Below are 15,960 nucleotides of genomic sequence, written 5' to 3' on the forward strand. Positions count from 1 at the left end.
CCCTAGATGCAGAAAGGGACACATACAAGTCAAATCCTGGAAATAAATATGTTGAGCCAACAGAGATCTTTGAGTTTCTACAAGGAGGAAGAAACAAAGAATTGGCACAACCTTCTGTCCAGGTTGAGGTGACAGCTCTCAGGAATGATGTGGTGCCCTGATGGAAGTGCAGTGACAGAGTGAATGGCTGGTGTGTAACAGGGCCATGCTGTGCAGGAATGTGGCTGCTCAGGACCAGGGCAGGGTCTTGAGCCAGGTCCTCACTATGAGGAGGAATTTCCAAAGCAGGAAATTTGAGGTGGGAGTGGATGGTTACCCAGTATTCCAAAAAAAAAAAAAAAAAAAAATGAAATGAGTCACCAAATCTCAGAATCAACAAAGACCATGTTCTGTAGCCATGGGAAACCTAAATCATTCCACACACGTACACTATATAAGAATGGCAAGACGAGACTCTAAGGGACATGGGACCACATGGTGGGCTACCCCAGCTTCTGCGGGCAGGCATTTAGAAAACATGGTATGTCTGTGACATGTAGAAAAGGGAGATTTTCGAGATGAGACCAGTTCATAACCCTTGCAATATGGAGCCCAGACTCTAATTTGAGGAAGTCAGATTTGAAAATCCCTGGTATTCCCAAGGAACCGAAGGAAGAATACACCCAGCAACCCAGCCCAGGCTCATGGTCTCCCCACAACCATCCAAAAAGATGAGGACAACTGTCCAGGTCATGGAGCAAGCCAGCTCATGTCTATTCAGAGAAAGCTGCAATCACACACCACACCATCATGGTACGATGCTGGGGCATGCAGAAGGACTCCTTAAGATCTGAGAGCAAACACAATGATTCTAGAAAATCTTCTACATTTATCAAGAATACCAAGTGTAAGCTGGATTTAGTTTTGCTCAGGTGGGTGAGGGAACTATACGACCTCTATAGCTATAAAATGTATCCTGTATAATCTAGAAAACTCACTGAAAAGACATGAGCATTCCGCAGTCCAACAGCCTTCCTTGCTGTCAGAAGAATCCAAATCCACACCTAGCCTCCTCAAGTTTAGTGTGAATTTTCCTAAGAGATAGGTGTAACATGTTTTAGGCATATCATACTCAAAATATTCTGATGTAGGTAACTGGGTGCAGGGACCATGCAGGTCTTCTAAGGAAATCACAGTAAATATGAGGGAAACAGCTCAAAATCTGTTGATGCGTCCCTGTGGCCTCACCCTCAAGCTGCATGCAGGTGTCGACCTGGACACGGGAACACACACTTTCTTAAGGGGCAGTGTTGACAGTGATGATCAATGAATTCTCATGTACTGGTAAAGAGCTGATCAAGGTCACCAAGGAAAGTAATGAGGGGACTTGAGACAGGCTCAAACACATCTTGAACTCTGGAATTCTTTGGAAGAATGTAGTGACAACTAAGAGCATGGTTTCTGGAGTCTGACTGCCTGGGTGTGAGGTGGGGCTCCGGTCGTCTTTTATCAGACAACATAGTTCTCTGCTCTCTGCCTCAGTCTCCTCATCTCTACAGTGGGGATGCTAACACATCCACCTTTCAGGGCAGGTGGGAGGAACAGATGAGTTTATCAGGGTGGGCAGGTCTGGGGCACACAGGGAGGATCCGTCAACACACCCTCCTGCTCCCACTTCATGCCACCTGCCCTGAGTGGCGTTGAGAGACCATTTACCTTGTTCAGCACTCTTCAATTTCAGCAAAGAGACTCACACGTAACACACAGACATCAAATGAAGTCCATAGGTACCTTTGGTGGCAAAATATCATCTCTCACCTTGCTCCTACAACAAGTTCTTTCTGTCCTGGGTCAAATGTTAACTGCGAGAAATCCACAGCATTCTTCGCTCTGAACTCCCGTAACCAGGGGCCAATTTCTAAATAGAAAAAAATAAATAAATAAAAAGATAAAAATGAATGATTCTTCCTCTGGGGACCACAGAAAGGGCACAGTAGGTAGTGAGCATTACATTCCAGGGAGGACTGGGGAGTCTCAGATGTGATCATTTAGGGGCCACTTGAGGTTTGCCGGAGGATGTCACATGATCCACACTGGCAATGTGTGAAACACAGAGGGCAGACACCCAAGAAGAGCGAGCAAGATAGCCAGGCATGGTAGTGATTTAAACCCAGATGTGCACTTTCTGGGCCTGGTAGGAAATAACAGCATTCACATGATTCAGCAGAGAAATACTGAATGTAAACAAGAACATTTCCTGTGCAACTTCACTGGAAGGGGCTGAAGACTTTGCAAAATCACAAAAGCCCTCCTTCTGAGCAAGGACAAAGCACAGGGACACCATTTGCCTTCTTTCAAATTAGACCTTCCATTTCCCTGTCCTTGGGGTTTCTATTTTGGCCCATGATTAGACTTGTTAAACATATTCAGTCCTTTCTACATGAAAAATCCACAGTTACTTCTAGACTTCATTTGCATTTTTTCTAAGGGAAATCAGAAAATGGCCACTCCACAGAGACAGGTTTTTTACAAGCACTGTTAACTCCTATTAGAAGGCTTCCAGCCTAGAGCCTGATTCTTATAAAATGACAGTACTTGAAGAGGAATAGAATGCTGCTTTCTGAGTCATTTTTGCAACTTTCAGTAGCTCATTTTTGGCACTGAAAATATATGAAGTGAGTTGCTGACCAGTTTGGGACACCTTCTCCTTATCCTGCAACTAACCATGCTACCTGATGGTCTTTCCTTCTTCTTCTTCTCATATTATTTCAAATAATATCACCCTGACTAAACTGGCATGTAACAACTGTCAAATCAATAAAGTTATGTTTTTTTTTTTAGGAAAGTGAATAATCTCCTTTAACAAACACTGTACTAAAAACAAATCTGATATGGAAGTATGCCCATGTCCTATAATATCCTATAGAAATGTCTTTATGGATGAGAATGAGATGGGTTATTTTTGAGGAAAAGCTCTGTATAATAAATATGTCTCATCTCTACTATCAATTATTGGGGGGAAAAATGATACCCACTGACTGGAAGTTCTCTTCTGCTTAAAGGAAACCAGGCCTGAGCTAGAGAGAGAGAGAGAGAGAGAGAGAGAGAGAGAGAGAGAGAGAGAGACAGAGAGAAATCTGTAATTGGTATTTGAAATTTTAATATGTATGATATCTTGATTTTTTAGTATTTTATATAACTTTCTTCATTTTTATAGGCAACTCAATAAAATAATTAGAGTGAAGTATTACAAGGCACTGCAGCAATAAAAAGCTAACAGTAAATAATCCTTCCAACAACTTATAACTCAATTAGAGAAAGATAACTAACATCTTCTCAAGCATGGTATCTGTTAATGCAAGGTGTTCACAAGTATCCATAGACTTATAGAAAGTATTCATAATATAGAAAGAAGAGATGGTTGAAAGTTTAGGTAACAGGAAAGATTTGACCAGAGACTGAGGATAAATGTACCAATAGGACAATGGGAAGAGCAAAATGGCAGCCTTGGTTCCTTCTCTGGCCCCACCTGGTATGATTCCATCACTCTATCAATTGCTCAACCCCTGAGAAAGGTGGAAGCCCAGGCTCTCCAGTCTGTGTGGTTCACTAGGATGCCTACAGCACAGAGCACAGAACCTGGAATATGACGGGCCAATGATAACTGGGGAAAACATGAAGAGTAGGAATGAGTAAGTGAATTACAGATTGAATTAAAAAGGAAATGAAGAGGAAAGAAAGGGAGCAGAGAAAAGAAAATAGTAGCTTACATTAAAAAATAATGCTAGGAAAGGAGTTTATATTTAAGTTTAAATATAAACTGCCAAAAAGCTCAATTACAGGTTAAAAAATGTGAACTTGATCTCATATGTGATAATAGTGAAGTTTTGAAATGTTTTCAAGTACACACTTGACACACTAAGTTATAAATCCTAGGAATATGGATGAGTCACTGATAGGCAGGATGGTGTGGAAAGAGTAGTAAATAAAGACAGAATATTAATACAAAACAATGGAAAACCATAGCATGTTGGCAGTGGCTATGAAAAAGGAAAAGGAAGATATTTTGGGAAGGTCTGATTAGCCAGATGACTGAGTAGAGATCGACTCAAGGAGAATAAGTTAAAAAGAACAAAACACTTTCAAGATTAAATGAAAAAGACAGGAATGACCAAGACACAGAAATCATGAGGTAAGGCTAGTTCTAGAAAGATACTGGATGCAGGTATAATTATGTGACTATTACTCACAAAAATTTCCAGTGGAACCAAGTTGGTCTCAAAACCATTGTCCAACATCAGGAAGACCCAGAAGACTCCATAAAAATGTTCAAGGTCAAGAGTTCCATCACTCAGATGGGAAACCCATGGCCAAGGAGCCCTGCCTGGACCAAGGGTCCACGGCTCACGAAAGTCTATCTCACTCTGTTCACCACAGCTCACAGCCTCCAGAAGTGAGCACTCGGGTGCTCTTCAAAATGCATGAGGGAAAAACAGAGAGGACCAAGGGCTGACCTTGCTGCTAGGGCAGTGGGAAATGAGCCAAGTAAGGAGATATAAGACTATGAAATATCAGAAAAAGCTTGTTTCCAATGCATGCATCTCCCGTTTAGTTAGAAGAATTTGAGAGTGACCAGTAAGAACCAGGGTGAAGAGACACAATTCAGGTTTGGTTCCTAACATGAACATCCAGAAATAGCTCAAGTAATAAAAGGAATCGTGTACAGAGAGAAAAAAAAAAAGAATTAACAGCATACCAGTCTGTCAATACTGTTTGATTTTCCATATTTAAAATTCTAGTGCATCCCCCCACAAAACTGTATTTTTACAGTCAATACTCAACAAAGTAGGTAATCTATGGAATGTCTTTGTTGTTTTCTAATGCATTCCTCTGGAAGGACAGCCTGCCTCAGCTTTGCAGAGCACATGGCCTGTCATGGACACCAGAATAGCCCTGGCAGAGCTTTGGCCTCAAACCACCTCTGACAATGTGGCTGCAGGATGCCTGTCCTCTCAACATCCCTGTAGGTTGGTCACATCACACTGTGCCCTCCTTGGACTCCAGGCCTCCAACTTCGCTTCAATCCCACCTCTTCTCCTTTCAATCCCTTCCCTAAGTTCCCTCTTTTTCTAATATTGTCAAGTTACCTTTCCCCTCTGCAGATCCGCATATGCATATCTCCCCTATTTTAAAAAAAACTTTTAAAACACATTTTTATTACATGCATTTTTATTAAAAACACCCAAGCAAATTGTATAATAAACTCCTTAAGAACAGTATATATAAAAATAAGGATAATGGGCTTAGTTTTAAATGTAACTTTGGCTAAATTCCTAAGGAATAAATAATCCTAACTAGACACCAGTTATTTCAGGTATCAAGATAAAACCTCCCAAATCACTCTGAGGTTCTGATTATCTTGATAACCTTAAAAGCAAGGGTGGACCAAGAACATCACTGGAAGGAAACCCAAGGCCAACCTCATTTAAGAATCCAGCTAGATCTCTGTAGTATGCTGATTTTAAGTCCTTTGGGTATAGGCCAAGGAGTGGGATAGCTGGGTCAAATGGTGGTTCCATTCCAAGTTTTCTAAGGAGTCTCCACACTGCTTTCCAGAGTGGCTGCACTAATTTGCAGCCCCACCAGCAATGTATGAGTGTACCTTTCTCCCCACATCCTCGCCAACACCTGTTGTTGCTTGTATTCTTGATAATCGCCATTCTAATTGGGGTGAGATGGAATCTTAGGGTGGTTTTGATTTGCATTTCTCTTATTACTAGAGATGTTGAACATTTTTCCATATGTTTATTGATTGCTTGTAGATCTTCTGTGAAGTGTCTATTCATTTCCTTAGCCCATTTGTCGATTGGATTATTTGTATTCTTGGTGTAGAGTTTTTTGAGTTCTTTATAGATTCTGGAGATTAGTGCTCTATCTGAAGTATGATTGGCAAAGATTTTCTCCCACTCTGTAGGCTATTTCTTCGCGTTGCTGATAGTTTCCTTTGCTGAGAGAACATTTGCAGGCAAATGGATAAAATTGGAGAATATCATGCTAAGTGAGATAAGCCAATCTCAAAAAACCAAAGGACTAATGATATCGCTAATAAGTGGATGATGACACATAATGGGGGGTGGGAGGGGTTAGTGTTAGGGTTAGAGTTAGGGTTAGGGAGGGGGGCAAGAATGGAGGAAGGAAGGACTGTATAGAGAAAAAAGAGGGGTGGGAGGGGTGGGGGGGAAGGGAAAAAATAACAGAATGACATTACCCTATGTAAATTTATGATTACCCAAATGGTATGCCTTTACGCCATGTACAAACAGAGAAACAACATGTATCCCATTTGTTTACAATTAAAAAAAAAAAAAAAGAACCCAGCTGGAAATATTTCTAAAAATGCAGGTGGTATCAGCAAATTCAGCATGTGTGCACAGATACACATGTGTGCCCCCCTTCCCCATTTCATATAGAATGGGGCTTACCCTCAAAACACACAAGGCTTGCTCAACAAGCTTAACATTAGACACTTCACCAGTAGAACTTCCCATCAGATGTCAATAATAGCAGTAATAAATTATTGCTATTACTAAGGAATCAGAAAATGAACAGTTATAAAAACAGAAGAACTAAGAGAGTTCAAGGTCAAGTAAGGCTGAGAAGAGGGAATCAAAACACTGGGCAGCTGTTTGTATTAAGCTCACCGGTTGCCAAAGAAGATGGGGCGGGGCGGGGCATGCACCTGGCAAATTGAGGCACTACAGGTTTTAATAGAACTAATATGCTCACTGCCCACACCTCTTTCCTCCTGCCCCTCTCTTCCCTCTTTTCTGATATTGCTAAAATAATCATATGATGAAAGAGAACTTAAAGAGAGCAGCCAGCATGAAAATTGCTTGGAAGTTCCTGCAAATTCCATTGCATACTTTGTAGATAATTTGTAATACTGACATTAACCATTTAGATGATTTAATTTGCACAAAAACATGATCACTGAAATATGGATGCTGGGATTCTGGTAATGATTTTTCTATCACAAAATTAGGTGCATTGATTCATGTTCGCCTTCTCTTATTACAACATAAGCTCCTACATGATTGTTTTGTCAATATTTTATCAAATGTGTAATGATTTGATTCTTAAAAGAACCCAGTCTTACATCATCAAGAAAAATTATTTTATCAACATGAATCAGTATGAATAAAGCTACTCTAAAATTTTCAGCAAATATAAACTATACTCTAGCTAGACAGATGCTGATTAGTGTCCCCACCTGCTCCCCCAAAGGGAGAGAGAGAGAGAGAAAGAGAATAAAAGAAAAATGGCAGTAGGAACATTAGAAACAAAAACATTATTTAAAAAAAAAAAAAAAAGTAAACAAAGTCAACACTCTAAAAGATAGCCATGGTCATGACGCTTGTAAGCCTTTGGAAGTCTCCTAAATAAGGCTCACAAGGAGCCTCTGCTTCTGAAGAGCGGCACATGTCCCACCCTTGACTGTCCTTCCCACACGGTGGAGGGTGCTCCACATGCTGAGGCCCGCAGCTCCCAGGTCTGCAGCCAGCTTGACTTGTGGGCAGACAGGAGCCGCGGAAACCTCCCAGGAAGAACACGGGCGGCCCCGGGAGCCTGTTCCATTGCTTGCTCCTTTCCATCTCAGTCAGTCAAGAAGCTGAGAAAGCAGCATTTCAAAATCTTTCTGGGGACTTGAACTCTACTTTAGGAACCAAGTCCTGGGGTAAACTGGGCGAGGCCAGGGATGGCAGGTAAAGATTATTGAAAAGCCACGGAAGCATAGACGGTAACAGACCTCAAGAGGAGAAGACCGGGAGGTGCAAACCACAGCCCACTCCTACCTCTCATGGTTATATAATTAGTTTAATCTGCATCTAACACTACAAGTATAAAAATAATAATGTCAATAATATGACAATCAGTAAAGCAGCTTAAGTAGCTTTACTTAAATAGTGTATGACTTTTAAGTAGCTTTACTTAGTGTATGACTTTTGCTAATTGTTATTTTATGCATTTTGTTCATATCAATCCCTGTGATAGGTGAGGAAACAATGGAATCTTGCAAAGATCAGTACCTAGTACAATAAAAACTCGAATAGCCTAGTTTTTCTTCTTTTTTTTTTTTTTGACAATTGTGCTCTATTATTAAAAATCTAGTTTTTTGTTTTGTTTTTATTTCATTTCATTTTGGTACTGGGGAGGGGTGCTCAAACACTGAGTCACATCCCCAACCCTTTTTTTTTTTTTCCAGACAGGGTCTTGCTAAGTTGCTGAGGGTTTCTGTAAGTTGCCCAGCCTGGCCTCAGCTTATGATCCTCCTCCCTCAGTCTCTGGGAGTTTACTGGTGTGCACCACCATGCCTGGCTAAAATTTAGTTTCTTATGCAGCACATCTGAAAAGAAACAGCAACCTGGTCATTTTGAAAGTGAGTTCATTCCCGTTGATACATCATTAAACAAAATTGCTATGCACTCAGTTTTCAAGAGCAGACTAGAGAAAAGTGAAAGCAGAAAGTCAAGTTCCCAAAGCCAGCGACCTGGTCAACCTGCACATGCAGTGTCTACTGTTTTCACTGTTGGTATTAATGACACCATAGCTATCAGGAGCTACAGAAAGAAGTGTCACCACTTACACTAGCAAGGTTTTAAGTCCCAAGTGTCTCTTATAAGTATACAGAAAGAAAACGTGCACTGTGTACTGAACGGCTTTCCTGCAATGAAGAATATTCTAGAATGAGAAGGCAGGGGTTGTATGAGCAGAATGGAATGACTAGGTCTGAACCAGTGGGGAGAGACCAGACACTGTCCTGAAAATGTGAGACCTGGGTCATGGCCCACTCCAGACAGGCACCTCTGCTGGCAGAGCAGGAAGTGACGTGTACAGTGGACTCTCCAACAAAGCATTCTGGAAGTTCTCTTTCAATGACCTTTCCTCAGGCTGGGAAAAGGACCATCTTACCTCAAAGACAACTATTACCCTGCAAAGTTAGCCTGTGCCTCCCTTCTGTGGGCTCTGATTTTAGCTTCAGTGCATGACATAAACCATGCTATCAAGGTAATCAGCTAAAACATGATTCAAACACCAGAGAGTAGAGTTTCTAAAGCCATAGGAGGAGCCCAGCAGAGCAGGCCTGTACTGGTGGACACCACTGAGTCTGCCTGCTACACCCTTCCACACAGACAGCTTTTCCAAGCCTGTCCCTCCAACAATCACTGAGAACAAACCACACTCACCTGGGGCACTAAGTCACGAGCAGCCCCTGAAAAGTTCCATCCCTCAAATAGACACGCAGGTCCCTCCGCCTGAGTACTCACCAGCATTCCTTAAGGATCACAATCAATCTTAGTGTCAAAGCTTCATGTGTATGTCTAATGGCAAACCAGTACAAAAGATTTCATCGGGAACAGAACACGCACGTGATGCCACAGATGCAAAACATGCGTGAAAAAAGCATGTAAGTGAGTAAATGCCGTCGCTCAGGACGCTTGATTTACTGTCTATATTTTCAGTATTTACTTGGTTTCCGAAACTATACTAGGTGCTTTTACATGTTGACCACTGCCTTCATAACATATTTGAAATTATGTAAAGCTATATTTCTGTTATATGAATTAAAAGAAGACCTGAGATTTTGATAAGTTCAACATCTTGTGATAGGCAACACTGGATGGCAAATGACGACCCTGGAAATTAAACCCAGGTGAGGACTAAGATACCGTATTCCAACAAGGTCTGAACTGAGAATCAATTTTCCAAGGAATGTGTAGAGTACACAAATCCTTAGCACCTACTCACATATGAGTATGGATCGATTTATCAGAAATGGTAGATGTCACCCACCAAATGGAAGCAAAATTGGAAATAAAGGAAAGTGGGCACTGCCAGACAGGAAGGGAATGCCCCAGGCTGGCCATGGGGCAGGGAACACTAGGAAGAAGGACAGTCCTGGAGAAAAAGAGGAAGAACCCAGGATCCAACACAGAGAGCTGTCCCACGGAAGAATATCTCAACAGTGGAAAATTTATCTTCATCATAATTTTTTTTCAAGACAAGTCCTGGTTATATCAGCTAACTCAGAGATAAGCAGATATGCCATAATTTACTTCAACTTTTAGAAAGATTAGAAAGTATTAGGTCATTTTTTTTTTTTCAAATGTAGGGTCCACAGTGATTTTCAATGAAACTCCTACCTAGGACTTGGTAGAATTCAAGTGGGTTACAGAGGACATGGCCACCCTGAAGTGCAGTCCATGATGGTAGAGTTGGCAAATTATGGACAACAAAGTTCCACAATCTACCCAAGGTCACACACTGACAAGCAGAGAGGTGGAAAATCACATTCCTATGACCCCTTTTCCAATTTACCTTCTTCCCTATCCCTGCACTGTTAGACTATCCAAGTAGGAATTCTATAGAGCATTCCCTGCCAGATACATCTGTAACATAAAACTTTTGAAACAGTAAATTTAAAAAAAATTATTTTAGTTGTTGATGGACCTTCATTTTATTTAATTATATGCAGTGCTGAAAATTGAACCCAGGACCTCACACAGGCTAGGCAAGGCCTCTACCACTGAGCTACAACCCCAGCCCCTGAAATAGTAAATTTTAAAGGGTCAAAATTACCTACATCTAATCTTCCCTACCCACCCCTGCTTATGGTGAATTAGTATCCACATATTAGAGAAAACATTCAGCCTTTGGATTTTGGGTTTGGTTTAATACACTTAGCACAACATTCTCCAACTCCATCCATTTACCAGCAAATGCCATCATTTCATTCATCTGTAAAGCTGAGTAATGTTCCATCGTATGTGTGTGTACGTGTATATACATGCATACACAGACCACATTTTCTTTATCCATTCATCTGTTGAAGGATGGTTCTATAGTTTATATATATACAGATATATACACACAGAAGTGTAGATATAGGCATCAATATGTTCATCCATATATACACCCATGTGCATATATGTATGCATGTTTACATAAGTGTATATTTAGAGACTTTTTAATATATGTATATTAATACATTCTAAAGATTACAGTAGAGTATCAGAAATTAATCTCAACAGTTGCTATGGAAAATGATCAGATGGGCGTGGTGATGAACACCTGTAATCCCAGTGACTTGGGAGGCTAAGGCAGGAGAATTGTGAGTTCGAAGCCAGCCTCAGTAATTCAGTGAAGTCCTAAGCAACTTAGTGAGATCCTATCTCAAAATAAAAAATAAAAAGGGCTGGGGATGTTGCTCAGTGGTTAAGCACCCCCAGGTTCAATCCCTGGTAATGAAAAATAGTTGTTAAGTAAAGGCTTCTCTGGGACAAGTTGATAGCAGATTCCTGCCCTAAGGGGCTTCCATGTGACTTTTAGACCTTTCATTTCTCAAAGTTAAATTACCACAGGATCATATGAAACAACTAAATTAATGGGTTTCATATTTCTACTGGGTATGCAAACTTTCTAGAACTGATAGCATCGCCTATCACAGAAAAATTATCAATTCTTATCCAATTGAAATACACTACCTTTTTGAAACAAGGGTATGATTCATGAACTCCACCATTACTCCATATTTGAATTTTTTGAGTTATTGTCTGGTAATACCATAAATACCTGTCACATCTCAGGATTTAAACGTCAGTGTTAAATGAGGTCCAGGCTCCTCTGACCCAGGTAATTCTGAATTCAAGGTTCCCTCTGGCACACCGAGTCCCTAATAAAGAGACACTAATAAACAGCTCTCAGCAAACTGAGTTCAAATTCTGCCTTGCAGGTAGGAGTTGCCTTCCCTTTTGCTTATAAATTAAAGATCCTGGTAACTTCCTGTGTTAGTCAGTTTTCTGTAACTATAACAAAATACCTGAGAAAAGCAAATTAAAAGAAGGAAAATTTTATTTTGGTTCATGATTTCAGGTTTTTGTCCATGGTTGGTGGGGTCCATTGTTTTGAGTCCTGGGTAAGGAAGAATATCATGGCAGAGAATGTAGGGTAGAGCAAAGCTGTTCCCCTCAGGGTAGCCAGGAAGTAAAGAGAGAGAGCCAGGGTCAGGGGCCCAACGTCCTCCTAAGGGGCACCCTCGGTGACCTCACTTTCTTCTAATAAGGTTTGCCTCTAAAAGGTTCTGCCAGCTCCCAATAGCATCATCAGGTGGGTCCAAGTCTTCAATCCATGGGTCTTTTGAGGACAGTTAAGATCCAAATGATAATACTTGCTAGTTCCTTGAACTACCTGCAGCAATTAATTAGAATAGAACCAAGGTGATCAGTGGTTGGTTTTTATAGCTGAATAACCCACACAAGAAACAATTTCTACTCATCCATCAAGAAAGGCAGATTTTTTCAATTAAAAGATTATGCAAAATCATATGCACACAAAGCAAGACCCTCAAACTCTTGGACTGTGATCAGCTTGTCTTCCAGGCTATTAAGCTGGGACCAAGCCTGCCCCTATCTTAAACTCTATGTGGCTCATAAGCACCTTGCACCACCCACAGGTAACTTACCTTTTGCAGAAGGATTTTAATCTTGACTTGTGACCTGTAGCATACGACTCTAGGCTATAAAATCTAATTGCAAAATCTTAATGTTGTGCCAGAGGACATTAAAAAGTAATTTCCTTTAGATTTATAGCTTTAGAATTACAAATGATGTTAATATGACTAAAATTGTAAAATGAACATTTTCTATTCAGTGGGCACTAAGAGTTTTTCAGGAGTGGCCTAAGGTACTTTCTGTGTAAGTAGTGGTAACCAGAACTCTGGAAGGAGCAAACAATGCCATTTACTACCAGAGAGCTACAGGGAGTGCAGAGGACCATTTCAGAGACTTCCTACGCAATTAGAGTGCTTGGTTTTCAATATCTGGACATTTACTTCTGCACATATTTAGGAATTGCCAGACCTCAGGTTTAAGAAAAAGAATCATTCACTTGAGCCAATGTCCCCTTCTGTCCCTCCCTCACAATTCATGCTCAGTCTCTTTTCTGTCTCCTTAGATTTTGATTTAAATCTCAGGTGCAGAATGTGTTATCTGTGGCAAGAGATTAGCCATCTAACAGGCTGCCTCATCAGGTCTGGGATATTCAAACCAAGCACACTCCAAAGAAAAGGGGGGCTTTGATTGGCTCCAGGAAAGTAGCCTCAAAGCCCTTGAAATGTCTCAGGATTGCTGAAATTCACCCAGCAAGACATCGCCATCAACTAGTTAAGAAAGAGCCCCCCGATCACCTCCCACGTGACTCACCACTCACCAGGTGGCACTGGTAAGTAGTAGCATTTGCCTGTCTATTCCACTGGCTTCATGTGTCCTTCCAAATTTTAATCAAAAATGAGAAAGACATGGAGAAAGTCACCATTACCCTTTCCACAAAGAAAAGTCGAGTGTTTTCTATGCTTTCACACACAATTATTTTGAAATGTCAGTTAATTACTATCCTTCCATTTCCTCTGAGGGATAAAAGCAAACTTTCTAGAACTGATAGCATCGCCTATTAGCCAACATCTACAGTCTGATGCAAGGTCTGTGCGTCACTCCTGGGCTTGTGGAGGTACCACAGGCCCCAAGCCAAACACCCAAGATGTTAGAAGTAAAACACCCACGACCACACACACACACACACACACACACACACACACACACACCTTAAAACACAGGACAAGAGCTGACATTTACAGCTTCAGGGCTTTTATTTCCAGCAGAAGTAGATTTCTGCCATGGCCCAGCATCCGCAAGAGAGCTCTGCTTCCCACACTTTCAACTCACTGACCTCTACAAAGACAGATCCACAAGGAGAAACAGAAAATAAATGACATTTTGCTTTAACTCTGCCCTTTTGGTTTATTTTGGTGAATCTCTGGCTGTTTTCATTTCAAGGTAGTAACCTGACACAATCCATAAGCTTGGTTGTATAACAGCCATGCCTGTGTCCCCGCAGGTCACAAAGTCACTGTGCAGACTAACTAGAGGCTGGATTTATGTCCCCACTGAGCTCCTCAGAGAGAGCTGTGAATCTTACATCACAGTCCCACTTCTAATCTTGTGTTCAGTTTTTCTTGTCATGCTCACATACTTACTTCCTGATACATCCCAAACAGCTTCAGAGACCCTTCCCTTTTTGAACCCTCTTTCTGTGGCATTTGTTATAGTCAACTTCAATCAGTACTTGATCCCATTAATGCTTGCTCCTAGTCCATCCCCTACTGGGCACAGGATGGCTGATGTTCATCCAATCCTCTGTTCGGCAGACACTTATCAACTTTGTGCCTGACCCACTCTAGAAACCACAGACTGCAGGAAAATAAGCAGAGGGACCTGTCCTTCTCACTGAGTGCCTATCCTGGTGAAGGAGACACAATCGATGAAAGAACGGGTGCCTTGTTGTCAATAAAACAAGATGCCTTTTTAGAGAGTGACCTGCAGGCACATGATACAGTTTGTAGGGAAGACCAGTTATGCATGCGACATTTAAGCTGAGACTAGGAGGACAAGGAAAGGCCAGAGAGAGATCTTGAGAAGGGAGAGGGATCCATCTGGAGAGAGGCCCCAAGGTGAGTGTGTAGTGAGAGACCAGGAAGGAGAGCTGAGAGGCAGAGATGGCCAGTCCATGCATCACCATGCAAATCAAGGTCAAAGGCTTGGATTTAATCTGCTGTTGTTAAGGGACCAGACAGTAGGTTTGCCTTTGCAAGAACATGGCCACTGTCCTAACAGTAGCTCTACTACTGTTGCCACAGAACATCTTGAGTGAGCATAGTTGGGTTCCAGTAAGACAAAATCCCCAATAACAAGACTGATGAAGCTGCATTATGTGTACACACAAATACAGCATCATGAATCCCACAATTATGTGTAAGTATGATGCACCAACAAAAAATAATTTTAAATTTCAAAATAGCAAGTGGTGGGGCAGATTTAGCCTGATGCTACATTTTCCCCAGCCCCTATCCTACAGCACTAGGAGGCCACAGTGTGTATAAGAAAAGGTAAGAGAGGGAAGGGGAGGTCTCAGGTGCATGGAGGTCTTGAGGCTCTGATAGTTGTTGTGCAAGGAATGACCAGAGATGACCAATCATCCTCCTGGGATGCAGGAGGCAGGACAGCCCGCAGAGACTGGGGAAGATGGAAGCAAGGGGACAGAGCTAGGAGGTACTATGCACTAATTGATGGGTCCAAAATAAGGAAATGTGAGGAATTGGTAATGGCACCCAAATTTTTCATTGGAACCACTCAATCTAGGCCATTTCTCAGATAGGAGAGATGTGGATAATAATCCAACAAGTTCTTTCTGTTTGTTTAAGTGAGCTCCCCAGGGGAAACCCCCATAGAGATACTATCAAGGTGCATGCCAGCCATTTCCACTGCCCAGGAGAGGTCAGATGGAAGATAAAGTCTCGGTAACCCCAGCACAGATGGTGTTTAATAAGGTGCTATATGGGGTATAAATGGAGTTAGGACAGAATGAGAAAAGAGCCTCCCTGTTCTCAGAGTCAGAAAAAAGACTCGCCCGATGCAGAGTAAGGGAACCAAAGAGTGCATGAAGAAATCAACCAACAAATTCCACATTCTTCATTTCTAGAGTCATTTTATCCTTCTCCAATTATCCACAACTCCTATAGTTCATTACAAAATTTCAGGAGGAAGAACCACATGGTTTTGCTCTTAGAATTAATTTGGTTATTTAACTTCATCCCTGAAACCAGAAGTCCATTTATCTTCATGTATACTTTTAAGTGCCTCTGAATTGGATACTGTGTCTTAAGATAAATATAAAATCTAACCTGCTCCTTTACTCCAACTCTTTTCCTAGAAGTGACTGCTTATATCCTGGGTTAGTTCATTTTTCATTGTTGTGACCAAAATATCTGACAAGAACAACATAGAAGGAAAAGTTCACTTTGGCTCATTGTTTCAAAGGTGTCATCCATGGTGGGCCAATTCCATCGCTCTGGGCCCAGGGTGAGGCAGA

The 15,960-nt window shown here is 41.4% G+C and overlaps 1 protein-coding gene across 1 annotated transcript in view; it reads right to left on the minus strand.

Annotated features, from left to right (window-relative positions):
* Sema5a (semaphorin 5A) overlaps positions 1-15,960 on the minus strand; it is a 443,089-nt gene that overhangs the window by 234,888 nt on the left and 192,241 nt on the right. Inside the window, 1 exon segment of the mRNA XM_047556570.1 lies at positions 1,798-1,897. Within this exon segment, the coding sequence (XP_047412526.1) occupies positions 1,798-1,897 (100 nt within the window).

The sequence above is a fragment of the Sciurus carolinensis genome, chromosome 6, assembly GCF_902686445.1.
Source record: "Sciurus carolinensis chromosome 6, mSciCar1.2, whole genome shotgun sequence".
Lineage (NCBI taxonomy): Eukaryota > Metazoa > Chordata > Mammalia > Rodentia > Sciuridae > Sciurus > Sciurus carolinensis.